Source organism: Panthera leo, chromosome B4 (assembly GCF_018350215.1).
Source record: "Panthera leo isolate Ple1 chromosome B4, P.leo_Ple1_pat1.1, whole genome shotgun sequence".
NCBI lineage: Eukaryota > Metazoa > Chordata > Mammalia > Carnivora > Felidae > Panthera > Panthera leo.
In genome coordinates this window covers 75,731,222-75,748,557 of record NC_056685.1, presented here as the reverse complement: position 1 = coordinate 75,748,557, position 17,336 = coordinate 75,731,222, and the positions used below count along the sequence as shown (strand labels likewise).

Sequence of the window (17,336 nt, the reverse complement as noted above, 5' to 3'; positions counted from 1 at the left end):
ACATGTAAAGATTATGAGAGCAGATAAAAACAAAGAAATTCTGGAATGAAAACTATGATCTCTCAGGGAAAAAAATGCAGATGAATTGAAGGAGAGAATATTTACTGGCAAGATCTGAACTAGTGACTGGAAAGTTGAGCAGAAGAGCTATTTCAAAGCAAAGAGCTGAAATACAAACAGAAATCATAATGGAAAATATAAGACTTAGATCCAGGAGACCTAGTATGCAAGTAATAGCAGGAAAAGAGGACAGATGGAGAAAAGGTGATACTTTAAAATGTAATATAGATTGCTGGATACAAAATTATACAAAAATCAGCTGCATTTTTATATACCAAAAATAATTGGAAATTTTAACTTAAATAGGATATCATTCATAATAGTATCAAAAAACATATAAAATGCCTATGAATAAAATTACCCAAATTGTTCAAGACATATTTTAATGAAACTTTATTGAAAAACACTAAATCAGAACCTTCAAGAGGAGGACAGGGCACTTGGAGAGTACAATTCAAGAAGGATCAGAAAAACTTTCTTGGCAAAGAAAATAATTAAACATGGGCAAAGGAGATCCTAAGAAGCCGAGAGGCAAAATGTCATCATATGCATTCTCTGTGCAAACTTGCTGAGAGGAGCACAAGAAGAAGCACCCAGATGCTTCAGTCAACTTCTCAGAGTTTTCTAAGAAGTGCTCAGAGAGGTGGAAGACCATGTCTGCTAAAGAGAAAGGAAAGTTTGAAGACATGGCAAAGGCGGACAAGGCCCGTTATGAAAGAGAAATGAAAACTTATATCCCCCCTAAAGGGGAAACAAAAAAGAAGTTCAAGGATCCCAATGCACCCAAGAGACCTCCTTCAGCCTTTTTCTTGTTTTGTTCTGAGTATCGCCCAAAAATCAAAGGAGAACATCCTGGCCTATCCATTGGTGATGTTGCAAAGAAACTGGGAGAGATGTGGAATAACACCGCTGCAGATGACAAGCAGCCTTATGAGAAGAAGGCTGCGAAGCTGAAGGAAAAATATGAAAAGGATATTGCTGCATACCGAGCTAAGGGAAAGCCTGACGCAGCAAAAAAGGGAGTCATCAAGGCTGAAAAACGCAAGAAAAAGAAGGAAGAGGAGGAGGATGAGGAAGATGAAGAGGATGAGGAAGAGGAGGAAGATGAAAAAGATGAAGAAGAAGAAGATGATGATGATGAATAAGTTGGTTCTAGTGCAGTTTTTTTTTTTTTTTTTGTCTATAAAGCATTTAACCCCCCTGTACACAACTCACTCCTTTTAAAGAAAAAAATTGAAATGTAAGGCTGTGTAAGATTTGTTTTTAAACTTTGCAGTGTCTTTTTTTGTATAGTTAACACACTACCAAATGTGTCTTTAGATAGCCCTGTCCCGGTGGTATTTCCAACAGCCACTAACCTTGCCTGGTACAGTATGGGGGTTGTAAATTGGCATGGAAATTTAAGGCAGGTTCTTGTTGGTGCACAGCACAAATTAGTTATATATGGGGATGGTAGTTTTTTCATCTTCAGTTGTCTCTGATGCAGCTTATACGAAATAATTGTTGTTCTGTTAACTGAATACCACTCTGTAATTGCAAAAAAAAAAAAAAAGTTGCAGCTGTTTTGTTGACATTCTGAATGCTTCTAAGTAAATACAATTTTTTTATTAAAAAAAAAGAAAAACACTAAATCATACCTAAATAAATGGAATTATATACCTAGTCTGTGGATTGGAAGAGTTATCTCATAAAAATGTCAGTTCTTCTCAAAATGACCTATAGATTCAATTTCAATCAAAATCACAAAAAAGTCTCTGTATGTGTACGCATGTGTACATGTTATCTAAGTGTGCACTTAACACAGAACATATACCACATACGGCACCATACTAGAGGATTTTTAAAATATGGAATGAATAAGGGGCACCTGGGTGGCTCAGTTGGTTAAGCGTCCAACTTCAACTCAGGTCATGATCTCGCAGTTTGTGAGTTTGAACCCCCAGGCTGGCTCTGTGCTGACAGCTTGGAGCCTGCTTCAGATTCTGTGTCTCCCTCTCTCTCTGCCCTTCCCCTGTTCGTGCTCTGTGTCTCTGTCTCTCAAAAATAAACATTAAAAATTTTTTTAATAAAAAAATATATAAATAATAAAATATGGAATGAATAAAAGTCCTTGCTGACCATTTTATACAACACAGGGAATAGTGGCACTATGGGACAAAGAAAGTGCTGCAGGTGTTTGCTTCTAGGGCAGGCCTTCTGATCCTTCTAAGGCTTGGGTAAACTCCATGAAGGCACTTTGTTTATCTAGACATTAGGCTATAAATTGTTTTTCTCTGTATTTATAAGAAACCTAAAAGATAAGCATATCAGGAAGGTAAATACAGATCCTTTTTATCTGGCTAATCAGGCTAAGGTGAAAGACAAGTAAGATTAAATTTGGTTATTTCTGTTCTCCATGATACATTTCATATTTTCTCTCTGTTATGTTTTCTTGACAGATCATGTAAAGAGATATGGATTATTATTATTATTATTTTTTGTCAAACTTTTATGTTACAGAGTCTGTCTTTACCATTCTGGAACGTGGCCCCTTAACTCCAAGACTTAAGGCTAACTGCAAAATCTTTATGATTTCCAAAATTAAAGAGAATCATAGATATGCCTATTATTGGATTTTTACTAGTTCACAAATTGTGTGTGCATTAATCAAATAAGCTATTAAGATTATCTTACTAGCTTTATATTAATTTTATCAATTACCTATATATATTGTATAAATTCTCTAGTTAGATCCAATTATAGATCTTGGATCTAGTTTTCTCTTGGAAGGCTTGCAAATTATAAGTAAGTAAAAGAAATGCCTCTAACAGACTCATAACCAAATACAATGCCAAGTCTCGTTTTCCACAATATATATAGTGTAAATCCACTCACATAAAAGAGTAAATATTTAGCATTTACTATTTAGTATATGTTTATACTAAATAGATGTCTATAAGGATCTTTATCAAATGTTAACAGTATTTTTAATAATGACAGGATTTCAAGTAAATTTACTTCCACTACAACTTTCTAAGTTGTCTGAATTTTCTAGAATGAGTAGATAGAACAAAGGAAATGGGAAATGTTTAAAAAGAATGAAGGAATTTCTCTGGTTTGAACTTAAAAGCCTGTTTATAGGGTCACCTAGCTGGTTCAGTCGGTAGAACAATACGATTCTTAATCTCAGGGTCAGGAGTTCCTATCATGAGTTCAAGTTCCACATTGGGTGTGGAGCCTAGTTAAAAAAAAAAAAAATAATAATAATAATAAAGGAAAAAATAAAAAAATAAAACCTGTTTATAGTGGATACATAGGCTGGGTGTCAAAAAATACAGGATATTCCTTAATGATGCATTCTATTAGTTTTACAAGTCTATTTATAGTTGATGTTACCATGTTCTAGATGCCACTTCCAGTTAAGAACCTCTCCAAATCATTATTCTATAAATCACTTTGTGGCAATGGGTCAGGAAGCTTTTTTTTTTTTTTTTTTTTTTTAAAGATTTTATGATTGGCGTGCCTGGGTGCCTCGGCCAGTTAAACATCTGCCTCTTGATCTCAGCTCAGGTCATAATCTCACGGTTAGAGGGATGGAGCCCCAGAGAGGGGCTCTGTGCTGATAGTGCAGAGCCCGTTTGGGATTCTCTCTCTCCCCTCTCTCTGCCACTCCCCTGCTTGTTCTCTCTCTAAAACAAATAAATAAACTTAAAAAACTAAAAAAAATGCTTTAAAAAATAAAAAATAATGTGTACAAAATAAATAAATAAAGTATACAAATCACTGGTGTTTAATATATTCAGAGTTGTGTAATCATCACCATAATCAATTTTACAACATTTTCATCACCTCCCCAAAAGAAACTCTACAACCTAGGCAACCACTAATCTATTTTCTGTCTCTATATATTGTCCTGTTCTGGACATTTCATATAAATGGCATCATAAAACATGTAGGCATTTGTAACTGGCTTCTTTATTTAAAAAAAAAATCAACTTAAGTAGATATATTTTGTAAATATTTCCATTTCAGTGATCCAAATTGTTACAGGAAACACTAGAAGGGCATGAAATTTTCAAATATAGCAATTTCTTTGTATTGTTCATTTAAAAAAAAAATTTTTAACGTTTATTTATTTTTGAGACAGAGAGAGACAGAGCATGAACGGGGAAGGGTCAGACAGAGGGAGACACAGAATCCGAAACAGGCTCCAGGCTCTGAGCTGTCAGCACAGAGCCCGACGCGGGGATCGAACCCACGGACTGCGAGATCATGACCACAGCTGAAGTCGGCCGCTCAACCGACTGAGCCACCCAGGCACCCCTGTATTGTTCATTGATATATAATTCATATACCATAAAATTCATCCTTTAGTGTATAATGTAAATTTTTAAATTTTTTTTTAACATTTATTTATTTTTGAGACAGAGAGAGACAGAGCATGAATGGGGGAGGGGCAGAGAGAGAGGGAGACACAGAATCGGAAGCAGGCTCCAGGCTCTGAACCATCAGCCCAGAGCCTGACGCGGGGCTTGAACTCACGGACCGCGAGATCGTGACCTGAGCTGAAGTCGGACGCTCAACCGACTGAGCCACCCAGGCGCCCCATTAAATTTTTAAATATAGTCACCAGGTTTTGCAACCATTACCACCACCTAATTCCAAACATTTTCATCATTCATCATGCTACAAAAAAAACCCTAAAACTTCTGTACCTGTTAGCAGTTATTCCTCATTCAATTACCACCCCTTCACCCCCAGCCCATGGCCAACACTAATCCGTATTTTTCTGTTTCTGTGGATTTGCCTATTCTGGACGTTTCATGTAAATTGAATCATACAATATGCAGCTTCTTTCACTTAGCATGTTTTCAAGGTTCATCTATGTTATATTATGTATCAATACTTCATTTATTTTTACTGCCAAATAAATACCAATTGTGTGGATATACAACATTCTCTTTATCCATTCATCAGTTGATGGACATTTGGATTGTTTCCACTTTTTGGCTACTATGAATAATGAATGCTGTGAAGGATAGCAGAATTTTCCACCCCAAAACATACCACTTTCACACAATGATTGTTTTGAACTGAAGGCAATTGAGAAGCAGGTCAAAACAAAACAAAAACAAAAACAAAAAACCTCTCTGTCCTTTCCCTATTTGCCTAAAAGCAAGATATCAATTAATCATTGACAACCCTAGACATTTATCAGCCCAGAAACAGTACAAGAGAGCACACATCAAAAACCTTACTGACCAGCTCGGTTATCTTCCATTAGGCCTGCTTATATTTACAATGTGCTACCCCTAGAGACTCACGATTCTTTTCTTTTGTCTTCTCACTTCTCTAAAGATTTATTGTTTCCTTGTTATGATGCTGTATAAGCCCATGCTTTAGCCAAACCTTTGAGTTATTATGCCTGAGTTTCTCCCATGTATATATGAGATAGACATGCTAGTAACCTTTTATTTTTCAAGTTTATTTATTTATTTTGAGAAAGAAAGAGAGCATGGGGTAGGGAGAGAGAGAGAGAGAGAGAGAGAGAGAGAGAGAGAGAGAGAGAATCCCAAGCAGGCTCTGTGCTGTCAGCTCAGAACCTGATTCAGGGCTTGATCCCATGAGATCATGACCTGAGCAGAGATCAAGAGTCTGATGCTTAACTGACTGAGCCACCCAGGTGTCCCAGTTAACTTCTATTTTTTTCTCTTGTTAATCTGTCTTTTGTTACAGAGCCCTAGCCAAGAACCTAGAAGGGTAGAAGAAAAAGTATTTCCCCCCATTACAGCTGCTGTGAACATAGGTGTAAGTTTTTGTGTGGCTATATGTTCTAATATATGCTTTTTCCAAATTGGTCACACCATTTACATTCCTTTCAGTAGTGTATGAGACCCCAATTTTTCCAAAACTTGTTATTACCATTTTTTTTATTGTAGTCATCCTAATGGTGTGATATGGTATCTCGCTGGGTTTTGATTTGCATTTCCCTGATGGCTAATAATGTTGAGCACCATTCCATGTGCTTATTGGTCATTTGTGTATCTTCTATGGAGAAATGTATATTCAGACTCTTTGCCCAGTTTTTTGCCCATTTTTAAATTATATTGTCTTCTATTTTTTAGTTGTAACAGTTCTTTATATATTCTAGACACAAGTATATGATAATATTTTTGATTTGCAAATATTTTCTCCAATTCTGTGGGCTGTCTTTACACTTTCTTGGTAGTGTCTTTTGAAGCACAGATGTTTTTAATTGTGATGAAGTCTAATTTATCTATTTTTTTCTTTTGTTGTTTATACCTTGGGCATCATTTCTAAGAAGGCTTTGCCTAACCCAAGGTCATAAAGATTTACTTCTACATTTTCTTGTAAGTTTTACAGTTTTATGTATTACATTAGGTGTATGATCCATTTTGAGTTTTTTAATGTATTTTTTAAGTATTTTATGTGTTTTTATACATATTTTTATGTATGTGTGAGGAAAGGATCCAATTTTATTCTTTTGCATATGAATATCTACTTGTTCTAGCACTCTATGTTGAAAAAACTCTTCTTTCCTAAATGATTTGTCTTGGCACCCTTGTCAAACAATTAATTAACTATAAATGTTAAAGATTATTTCTGGACTCTCAATTCCATTCCATTAATCTGTTATATCTATTGTTACACCAGCACTGCACAGTCATGATTATTGTTGCTTTTCAGAAAGTTTTTAAATCAGGAAGCGTGAGTCCTCTAACTTTGTTCTTTTTCAAGATTGTTTTGGCTACTCTAGGTTTCTTGAATTTTCATATGAATTTTAGGACCAGTTTTCTAATTTCTGGAAAGAAGCCAGCTGGGGATTTTGATAGGGATTACAATATATCTATTTACCAACCTGGGAAATATTGCCATCTTAATAATATTAAGTCTTCCAATCCTTAAACATGAAATACCTATTTATTTAGATTGTCTTTGATTTCTTTCAACAATGTTTTGTAGTTATTCTATGATTTCAACTGCAATATTATCTATTATTAGAAAAAAGAAGTAATTATAATTCAAGTCTCTCAGTTCTTTTTCAAGATTTTGAAGAGAGATTTATTTGTCATACAGAAACAAAAACTTTTAAATTCTTAGTGGATCTCCAATTTAAATTTTCTGCCCCATCTCCATGTTTTTTTAAATTTTAGGACCACTAAATCTCTATCCCATGTTGGTAGGCAAGGTTTCTTACTTTTGCTTGGTCTTAACTTGATTGAAGAAACACTTGTGTGCTGCACACACAACATATTCTCTATACTCACTGGGGACCCAGTTTGCTTATTCCACTGGGATGGCTTTTTAGATCTGTGATAAGATGCAGGGACTTTTTCCCCTTTGGGTTTATTATTAAGTAGAACATCTTATTCTGTGGCCACAATAGAGAACAGCATTAAGACACCTTCTGTAGAATGAGTTAAAAAGGACAAGGTATGTTTCTAATTTGTTTAAGAGAGGAAGAGTTAACTTTATTTATTTATTTATTTATTTATTTATTTATTTATTTATTTATTTATAAGTGTTTACTTATTTTTGAGAGACAGAGAGAGTGAAAGCGGGGGAGGAGCAGAGAGAGGGGGGGACAGAGGATCTGAAGCAGGTTCTGTGACAGCAGAGAGCCTGATGTGGGGTTCAAACTCACATACTGAGAGATCATGCCCTGAGCTGAAGTTGGACACTCAACTGACTAAGCCAGCCACCCAGGCACCCTGAGAGAGTTAACTTTTAAAGAATCCTTACTTAATATTCTGAACCTTAACTTCTGCCAGAGGGGAAATTTAAACACAGCACAATTTTCTTCCATATACACATATACACACATACAGAGAGGGAGGGAGGGAGAGAGAGAGAGAGAGAGAGAGAAGCAAAAAATCTGCCTGCTTCCCCTATAGAATCATACGTTGGTTGATTAAATATATGCCAACATTCTTCATAACTTACATGGCTTCAGTGATACATATTTCATAAGTCTCAGTTTATGGTTTCAGGGGTATTGAAGCGAGTATAGTCAGGGAGTTATAGATTTCATTAATTTTAAAGAAAACCCTTTCTTAGGGGTACCTGGCTGGCTCAGTCAGCAGAACATGTGACCCTTGATCTCAGGGTTGTGAGTTCAAGCCCCAGGTTAGGCATAGAGCCTACTTTAAAACACACATAAATAAATAAATAAATAAATAAATAAATAAATAATAGAATAGAATACAATATAATACAATTTTAAAAAAGAATTTTAAAAAAAGAAAAGAAAAATCATTCTTAGATAATTCTCCCAAAAAACTGTACAGAACATTCTCTTCCTCCATATATATATATTAAGCTTATTTATTTATTTTGGGAGAGAGTGAGTATGGGGGGAGGGGCGACAGAGAGAGGAGAGAGAGAATTGCTGTGAGTGTGGAGGAATCCCACGTGGGGCTCAATCTCACAAACCGTGAGATCATGACCTGAGCTGAAATCAAGAGTCTTGACGTTTAACCAGCTGAGCCACCCAGGTTCCCCCTCTTCCTTCATATATAAATTAATATTGTTTTAAATTTTTATTAATGATAATTTAACTTGAATGAGTACTTCAAAATTACCAGCCTCTCATCCATTTTTAATAGCTTATTCTCCCTTCAAGAACACCAGAGGTAAAGTCAGCATTCTTTACTACTGACCCAACATAATTGCTATTCTGAGTTACCAAGTTTAATACTTATGTGTAATTATGTTAGATAATGTGATTGGCATTTTTACTGGATTTTTTCTTTAATTATTTGTTTTTTTCTATCATGTGGAGATGAGCATTATTTGACAGTAAACACAAGAATTAATTCCTGAACCTGGATTGTGCCAAAATGACAAGTAATTCCATTTCACAAGATGAAATCACTATATAATATTTTCTGTAGGACCAAAATGATCATAGTATAAGCAAGAAAAGTGGCTCAAGGACATTTGAATTCATTTGGAAGGCAAAAACAAAAAACAAAACAAAACAAAAAATTCCACACTCTAAAAATCTAAAAAGTAAATTATTGGCTTTTTAAATTTTTCACTAGGGGCACCTACTAGGTGGCTCAGTCAGTTAAGTGTCCGACTTCAGCTCAGGTCACGATCTCGCGGTTCATGAGTTTGAGCCCCACATCAGGCTCTGTGCTGACAGCTCAGATCCTGGAGCCTGCCTCAGATTCTGTGTCTCCCCCTCTCTCTGCCCCTCCCCCGCTCGTGCTCTGTCTCTCTCAAAAATAAATTAAAATTTTAAAAATTTTTAAATAAATAAATAAATATTTCACTGGGAAGGCTTTCTCTGGAACCATTTTCCTCATTGTTAGAAATTGTGGGACAGAGACCCTAGAGAGTCATTTGAGGTGCTGAGGATTAAGATAGATAACCTGGTGGCACCTGGCTGGCTCAGTCAGAAGAGCATGCAGCTCTTGATATCAGGATCATGTGTTTGAGCCCCACATTGGTTGTAGCAATTACTAAAAACAAATAAACTTAAAAGAGAAAAAAGGAAAAGATCGATAACCTGGGTTGCTATCTCAAAGCTCACCAAAATGAAAAGAAACTAGTCCTTACATGATGCAAAATGTAATCTTCCCATACAAAAGGAAACAATAAAGTACATGAGTGATACTATATCCATTCATCCATTTGGTATCTTTTCAACACCAAACATATTTGTAAATAGACCTATGGTAGGCATTTGGGGATACACAATTCTACATTTAAGAGCCTGATGAGGGGCTTGAACTCATGAACCATGAAATCATGCCCTGAACTGAAGTCAGACACTTACCAACTGAGCCACCCAGAAGCCCCTAATTCTTTTATTTTTTTAAGTTTATTTATTTATTTTGAGAAAGAGTGTGCACACATGGGCACACTCACGTGAACATGCAGGTGAGGGGCAGAGAGACAGAAAGAGAGAGAGAGAATCTCAAGCAGTTTCCACGCTGTTCCCATGCAGGGCTCGTTTCCCATGACTAAGCCAACCAGGTGCTCCTCTACATTCAATTCTTATTCAAGACCAAAGCGGGAGGCATCACAATCCCCTACTACAAAGCTGTAATCATCAAGACAGCATGGTATTGGCACAAAAACAGACGCATAGACCAATGGAATAGAATAGAGACTCCAGAATTGGACCCACAAAAGTATGGCCAACTAATCTTTGACAAAGCAGGAAAGAATATCCAATGGAAAAAAGACAGTTTTTTTTTTTTTTCTTTTTCTTTTTTACGTTTTTTTTTTTTTTATTTTTTTATTTTTTTTATTTTTGGGACAGAGAGAGACAGAGCATGAACGGGGGAGGGGCAGAGAGAGAGAGGGAGACACAGAATCTGAAACAGGCTCCAGGATCCGAGCCATCAGCCCAGAGCCTGACGCGGGGCTCGAACTCACGGACCGCGAGATCGTGACCTGGCTGAAGTCGGATGCTTAACCGACTGCGCCACCCAGGCGCCCCAAAAAGACAGTTTTTTTTAACAAATTGTGCTGGGAGAACTGGACAGCAACATGCAGAAGAATGAAACTAGACCACTTTCTTATACCATTCACAAAAATAAACTCAAAATGGATAAAGGACCTGAATGTGAGACAGGAAACCATCAAAACCCTAGCAGAGAAAGCAGGAAAAAACCTCTCTGACCTCAGCCACAGCAATTTCTTACTTGACACATCTCCAAAGGCAAGGGAATTATAGCAAAAATGAACTATTGGGACCTCATGAAAATAAAAAGCTTCTGCACTGCAAAGGAAACAATCAACAAAACTAAAAGGCAACCAACAGAATGGGAGACAATAGTTGCAAATGACATATCAGACTACAAAGGGCTAGTATCCAAAATCTATAAAGAACTCACCAAACTCTACACCTGAAAAACAAATAATCCTATGAAGAAATGGGCAGAACACATGAATAGACACTTCTCTAAAGAAGACATCCAGATGGCCAACAGGCACATGTAAAGATGCTCAACGTCACTCCTCATCAGGGAAATACAAATCAAAACCACACTCAGATACCACCTCACACCAGTCAGAGTGGCTAAAATGAACAAATCAGGAGACTATAGATGCTGGCGAGGATGTGGAGAAATGGGAACCTTCTTGCACTGTTGGTGGGAATGCAAACTGGTGCAGCCGCTCTGAAAAACAGTGTGGAGCTTCCTCAAAAAATTAAAAATAGATCTACCCTATGACCCAGCAATAGCACTCCTAGGAATTTAACCAAGGGGTACAGGGGTACTTATATACAAGGGCACTTGTACCCCAATGTTTATAGCAGCACTTTCAACAATAGCCAAATTATGGAAAGAGCCCAAATGTCCATCACTGATGAATGGATAAAGAAATTATGGTATATATATACAATGGAATACTACTTTGCAATGAGAAAGAATGAAATATGGCCTTTCGTAGCAACATGGATGGAACTGAAGAGTGTTATGCTAAGAGAAATAAGTCATACAGAGAAAGACAGATACCATATGTTTTCACTCTTATGTGGATCCTGAGAAACTTAACAGAAGACCACGGGGGAGGGGAAGGGGGAAAAAAAGTTACAGAGAGGTAAGGAGGCAAACCATAAGAGACTCTTAAAAACTGAGAATAAACTGAGGGTTGATGGGGGGGTGGGAGGGAAGGGAGGGTGGGTGATGGGCATTGAGGAGGGCACTTGTTGGGATGAGCACTGGGTCTTGTATGGAAACCAATTTGACAATAAATTCCATATTAAAAAAATAAAAATAAATAAAATAAAAAACATTAAATAAAAAAAAAACCATACTTATTCACCACCTACTACATAAGACTCTGGGGCTAAGGCTGTGAATAAAACAGACAAGATCCTCCCCTTTTATTTATTTGTTTAAGTTTATTTATTTTAGAGAGGAGAGAGAGGGAGACAGAGAATCCCATGCAGGCTCCATGCTGTCAGTGCAGAGCCCAATGTGGGGCTCGAACTCACCAACCATGAGATCACAACCTGAGCTGAAATCAAGAGTCAGACACTTAACCAAACTGAGCCACCCCAGTATTCCAAGATCTTCCCCTTTTAGAATTTATATTCCAGTGGGAGACAGAAATTAAGCAAATAAATAATAAATGTGCTAAGAGAAAAAGAAGCAGGTTAAGGGGGGAAAGAAGGGATAGAGCATACTATTTTAGAAAGAAAGGTCAAGTCCTCTTTGGGGTGATAATATTGAAAGAGAAACTTTAAGGAAATGAAGAAATGAGTATCTGGGGGAAAAGGAAACTAGCCAAAGGGAACCACGAGTGGAGAGTCTTGAGGCAAAGTAGCATACTTACTGTGTTTGAGGTATAGTACAAAGGCCAGTGCAGTTGAAGTGGATGAGGGAGGGGGGGGAAATAACATAAGCTGAAGCCAGAGAGGTAGCCAGGAGCCAAATCATGAAGAACCTTTTAGAAGAATGTAAGAATTTGGATATTATTCTAAGAATGCCCTCCAGAGTAGGCATGATCAAAATTATATTTTTATTTTATTTTTCATTTTGTTTATTTTAGAGAGAGAGGGCACACAAGTTGGGGAGAGGGGCAGAGGAGAGAGAAAGAGAATCACAGGCAGGCTCCACATTCAACATGGAGCCCGACACGGGGCTTGATCCCATGACCCTGGGATCATGACCTGAACTGAAATCAAGAGTTGGACGCTCAACCAACTGAGCCACCCAGACACCCCCAAAATTATATTTTTAAAGGATCACTTTTAAAAGCAGCCTATAAGAATAAAAACAGGGAGAGCACTTAAGTAGACTATTTCTGTGTCTGGGAGAGAGATGGCAAACAATTCAGGATATATTTTTAGGCATAGCTCACAGATTTGCTGATGTATTAGATGAACTATTTTTTTAATTTTTGAAAAAAAATTTTTTTTAATTTTTTTAATGTTTTTATTTATTTTTGAGACAGAGAGAGACAGAGCATGAGCAGGGGAGGGGCAGAGAGAGAGGGAGACACAGAATCTGAGGCAGGCTCCAGGCTCTGAGCTGTCAGCACAGAGCCTGACGTGGGGCTCGAACTCACAGACTGTGAGATCATGACCTGAGCTGAAGTCAGACGCTTAACTGACTGAGCCACCCAGGCGCCCCAAAATTTTTTATTTTTGAGAGAGAGAGACACAGCATGAGGAGGGGGAGGGGCAGAGAGAGAGGGAGACACAGAAGCTGAAGCAGGTTCCAGGCTCCAAGCTGTCAGCACAGAGCCCCATGTGGAGCTCCAACCCACAAACTGCGAGATCATGATCTGAGCTGAAGCTGGACGCTTAACCGACTGAGCCACCCAGGCGCCCCAGACAAAATATTTGAAAAAAGAGAGAAGTCAAGAGTAACTCAAAGGTCTTTGACCAGCACAACTGGGTGAAAAGAGATAACATTTACTCAGAGGGAGAATACTAGGAGAAGAAAGAAGTAGGTTGTGTGCATTTAAGTGTGAGGAGGAGGTGGAATTCAAGAATCCTGTTTGGGACATGATAAATCTAGGATGCTTATTAGACATCCTGTTGGAGATGTTGAGTAGGATATGTGCTTCAGGGAATAGGGGAAAGGTCTGGGTAAGATATATACATTTGGTAGTCACCAGTATATAGATAATGTTGTTTTTTTTTAAGTTTATTTATTTATTTTGAGAGACACTGGGAGCAGCGGGAGGAGCAGAGAGAGAGAGGGAGAATCCCAAACAGACTCCAAGTGGTCAACTCAGAGCCCAATGTGGGGCTCCAACCAACGAAACTGAGATCATGACCTGAGCTGAGATCAAGAGTCAGACACTTCACCGACTGAGTCACCCAGGCACCCCTATACATAATATTTAAAGCCATGGGGCGCCTGGGTGGCTCAGGCGGTTAAGTGTCCAACTTTGGCTAAAGTCATGATCTCACGGTTTGTGGGTTCGAGCCCTGCAGTGGGCTCTGTGCTGACAGCTCAGAGCCTGGAGCTGCTGCAGATTGTGTCTCCCTCTCTGTCTGCCCCTCCCCCACTCACACTCTGTCTCTCTCTCAAAAATAAACACTAAAGAAAATTAAAAAAAAAAAAACCCATGAGGTTAGATGGGCATATATGTCTTCTTTTTCACTTATGTGACCATTTCTCTACATCAGCAGTCTTCACATTTTTGCTTGTGTACGACCTAATTTTTTTTTGAAAACTATGTACCTCTTCAGACATCTTTAAGTTGTATCTAAAATTGTTCAAATTTAGTTTAAATGGTTAAAAAAAGAAGGTAATTTTAACATTTAAACATTTTAAATTTCAACATTTTAAAGTAAAACTTATACCATTCTGTTACATCTAATGGAATCCAAAAACATCTAAGTTGATACCTGCTATCATCTGTTTTTAAAAGATAAGAGAAAACTGGGGGGTCTGGGGAGCTCAGTCAGTTAAGCATTCGACTTCAGCTCAGGTTCATGAGTTTGAGACCCACATTGGGCTCTCTGCTGTCAGCATGCAGCCCACTGTGGATCCTCTGTTTCCCTCTCTCTCTGCCCTGCCTCTGCTCCCGCCTCTCAAAATAAATAAATAAACTTAAAATAAAATAACATATAAGATAAAACTGAGTTTCCAATAATGTGGTGGACTAGATATTTTGATGTGCCTTCCAATAAAAACTAAAAATGCTAGATAAAATGATAAAACCATTTTCTTAAAAGTTTCAAAAAGCTGATAAGATAGGAATCCTTAAGGAATCCTTAAGCCCGGGGAAATGGAACTCTGATGTCATTTTTTCTACAGCCTTTTAAGTGTTAGAATGGAATGTAAAGCCTGGGGTTACCCAAAAGAAGAAGTATAATAAATGAAGCACCTGCTTAAAAAAAAAAAAAAAGAAAAAGAAAAAAGAAAAATTTGGAACTCCAAAGGACTAAACCCTTAGTGTAAGGGTGAGCCAGAATTAAATCTACCCCAAGCTCCTCTTCCAGAGAGTTGCAATGAAAATTGCCTTGAAGTGAGCAGGAAAAAGAGGAAAAACAAACAGACAAGAATACCTATGTCCAAAACAACCAGTTCTTACATGAATTTGCAACTCTAATCCACATAACTTGGATATTCCAAAAGCCCTAAAGCTATAAATTTAGTTTAAAGGCTTCCTAGATAGGTAGTGCCCTCAGGCATCTGACAGAAGAAAAAGCAAATCTTTATCTTAGGCATCAAAACATTTCATCCTCAAAATCTAATTTTCCAGAGTATGGAGCTTCCTCAAAATGTTAAAAATAGAACTAACCTATGATCCAGTAATTACACTACTGGGTATTTACCCCCAAAATACAAAGACACTAATTCAGAGGGATACAGGCACCCCTATTTTTATTGCACCATTATTTACAACAGCTGAATTATGGAAGCAGCCCAAGTGTCCATCAATAGATGAATGGATAAAGAAGATGTGGCATACACATACAATGGAATATTATTTAGCCATAAAAAATAATGAAGTCTTGCCATTTGCAACGACATGGATGGAGCTAGAGAGTATAATGCTAAGCAAAATAAGTCAGTCAGAAAAAGACAAATACCATATGGTTTCACTTATATGTGGAATTTAAGAAACAAAACAAATGACCAAAGGGGAAAAAAGAGAGAGAGAGGCAAATCAAGAAACTGTACTTCTAGCAAATTATTGAAACTGAGAGAAAGGGTCATGGGAACCCCTGAGTTTATAGCTGGTGGGTGTAGGTATAGGTGGCACATTGGGACTTGCGACTGGCCCCTTAAGTGGGGGCAGTCTTTTGTGATTGAGCCCTTCACTGGTGGGGTCTGCACTAACTGAACATAGTGTCAGAACTGAATTGAATGCTAAATACCCAGGTGGTATCAGAGAATTAAAAACTGGGGTGGAGGGGCGCCTCAGTGGCTCAGACAGTTAAATGTTCAACTCTTGATCTTGGCTCAGGTCTTGATCTCAGGGTTATGAGTTCAAGCCCTGTGTTGGGCTCCATGCTGAGCATGGAGCCTACTTAAAAACAAAAATTGGTGTGTTAAACACCATGTGTTTGCTGTCAGAAAGAATCGTACAGAATGACTATATATACAAAAATTCCAAAAAAGAATACATATCAATTATTAGATTTTTTTTTTTTTATTTTAGAGAGAGAGTGGGGGGGGGAGAGGTACAGGGAGAGAATGAGAATCTTTTTATTTTTAATTAAAAAAAATTTGTTTTAAGTTTATTTATTTTGAGAGAGAGGGAGAGAGCACAAGTGGTAGAGAGGCAGAGAGAGAGGGGGAGAGAGAACCCCAACCAGGCTCTGCACTTTTGGTACAAAGCCCAGTGCAGGGCTCGAGCCTATGAACCGTGAGATCATGACCTGAGCTAAGATTAAGAGCGGTCGGCCACTTAACTGACTGAGCCACCCAGGTGCCCCTGTATTATTGTGGTTATTCAAGTATTATTCATTGCTGAAGCAAATACACTAAAACCTTGGTTTGCAAGCATAATTCATTTCGGAAACATGCTTGTAACCCAAAGCACTCGTATATCAAAGAGAATTTCAAAAACCATTGGCTCAGTTGTAATCATGTGACATTTGGCATCACATACTACTCATATTACAAGACACCACTTGTTTATCAAGTTGAAATTTATTAGAAATGTTTGCTCGTCTTGCAGAACACTCGCAGAACAAGTTAGTCGCAGTCCAAGGTTTTACTGTAGTCCACTATAACGATACTTCCTTTCTCATACAAACTTTTATTTTTCCTGAATCTCATAACTGCCTCAATCTTTGCTTGATGTTTCATATAAAACTTTCCAAATGCTCCTACCTCTCTGCCAATAGCCTGAGTAGTATTAATTAATTAATTAGAAATTAGCCCATCAACCCAGTCAAAGGAGGGACACGGAGACTCAGAGCACAGTGAAGAGAGGCTTTAATCAATGTTGTTCCAAGCCTGGGTGTCTGACAGGCAGGCACACTCAGGGCAGTCACAGCAGACAATTTATCTCCTAGTATGCAAGTTCCTCCCCTGGCTCCTCATTAGCTGAGTACTACAGAGGTTATAGCCTTACCCAGATGTTGCCTGTGCCCATGTAAGACAAAAAGTAGTCTGATTGGAACAAATATACATTTCCTGAGGTGACACAGAGTCTTTCAGTCCCTTCTCCCTTTGTTCTTTGGTGTGTGCTCATTGCAAAGCCTGAGAAAATAAGCCCACAAAAGGGACAGGGGAAGAAGAACCAGGAAGTGAAGTGACTAAGGGTTTGGGACTCCATGGTGGTGGTGGGGGGGTGGGGGTGGGGGTGCTGCAGTGTTCATACATATTTCCAATAGGTTG

General features: G+C 37.9%; 1 protein-coding gene across 1 annotated transcript; it reads left to right on the top strand.

Moving 5' to 3' along the window:
* Positions 1 to 560: 560 nt before the first annotated feature.
* LOC122225644 (high mobility group protein B1-like) lies at positions 561 to 1,205 on the top strand. The gene is given in 1 exon segment (XM_042948484.1): positions 561 to 1,205. A coding segment is annotated over 1 exon segment (645 nt).
* The last annotated feature ends 16,131 nt before the right edge of the window (positions 1,206 to 17,336 follow it).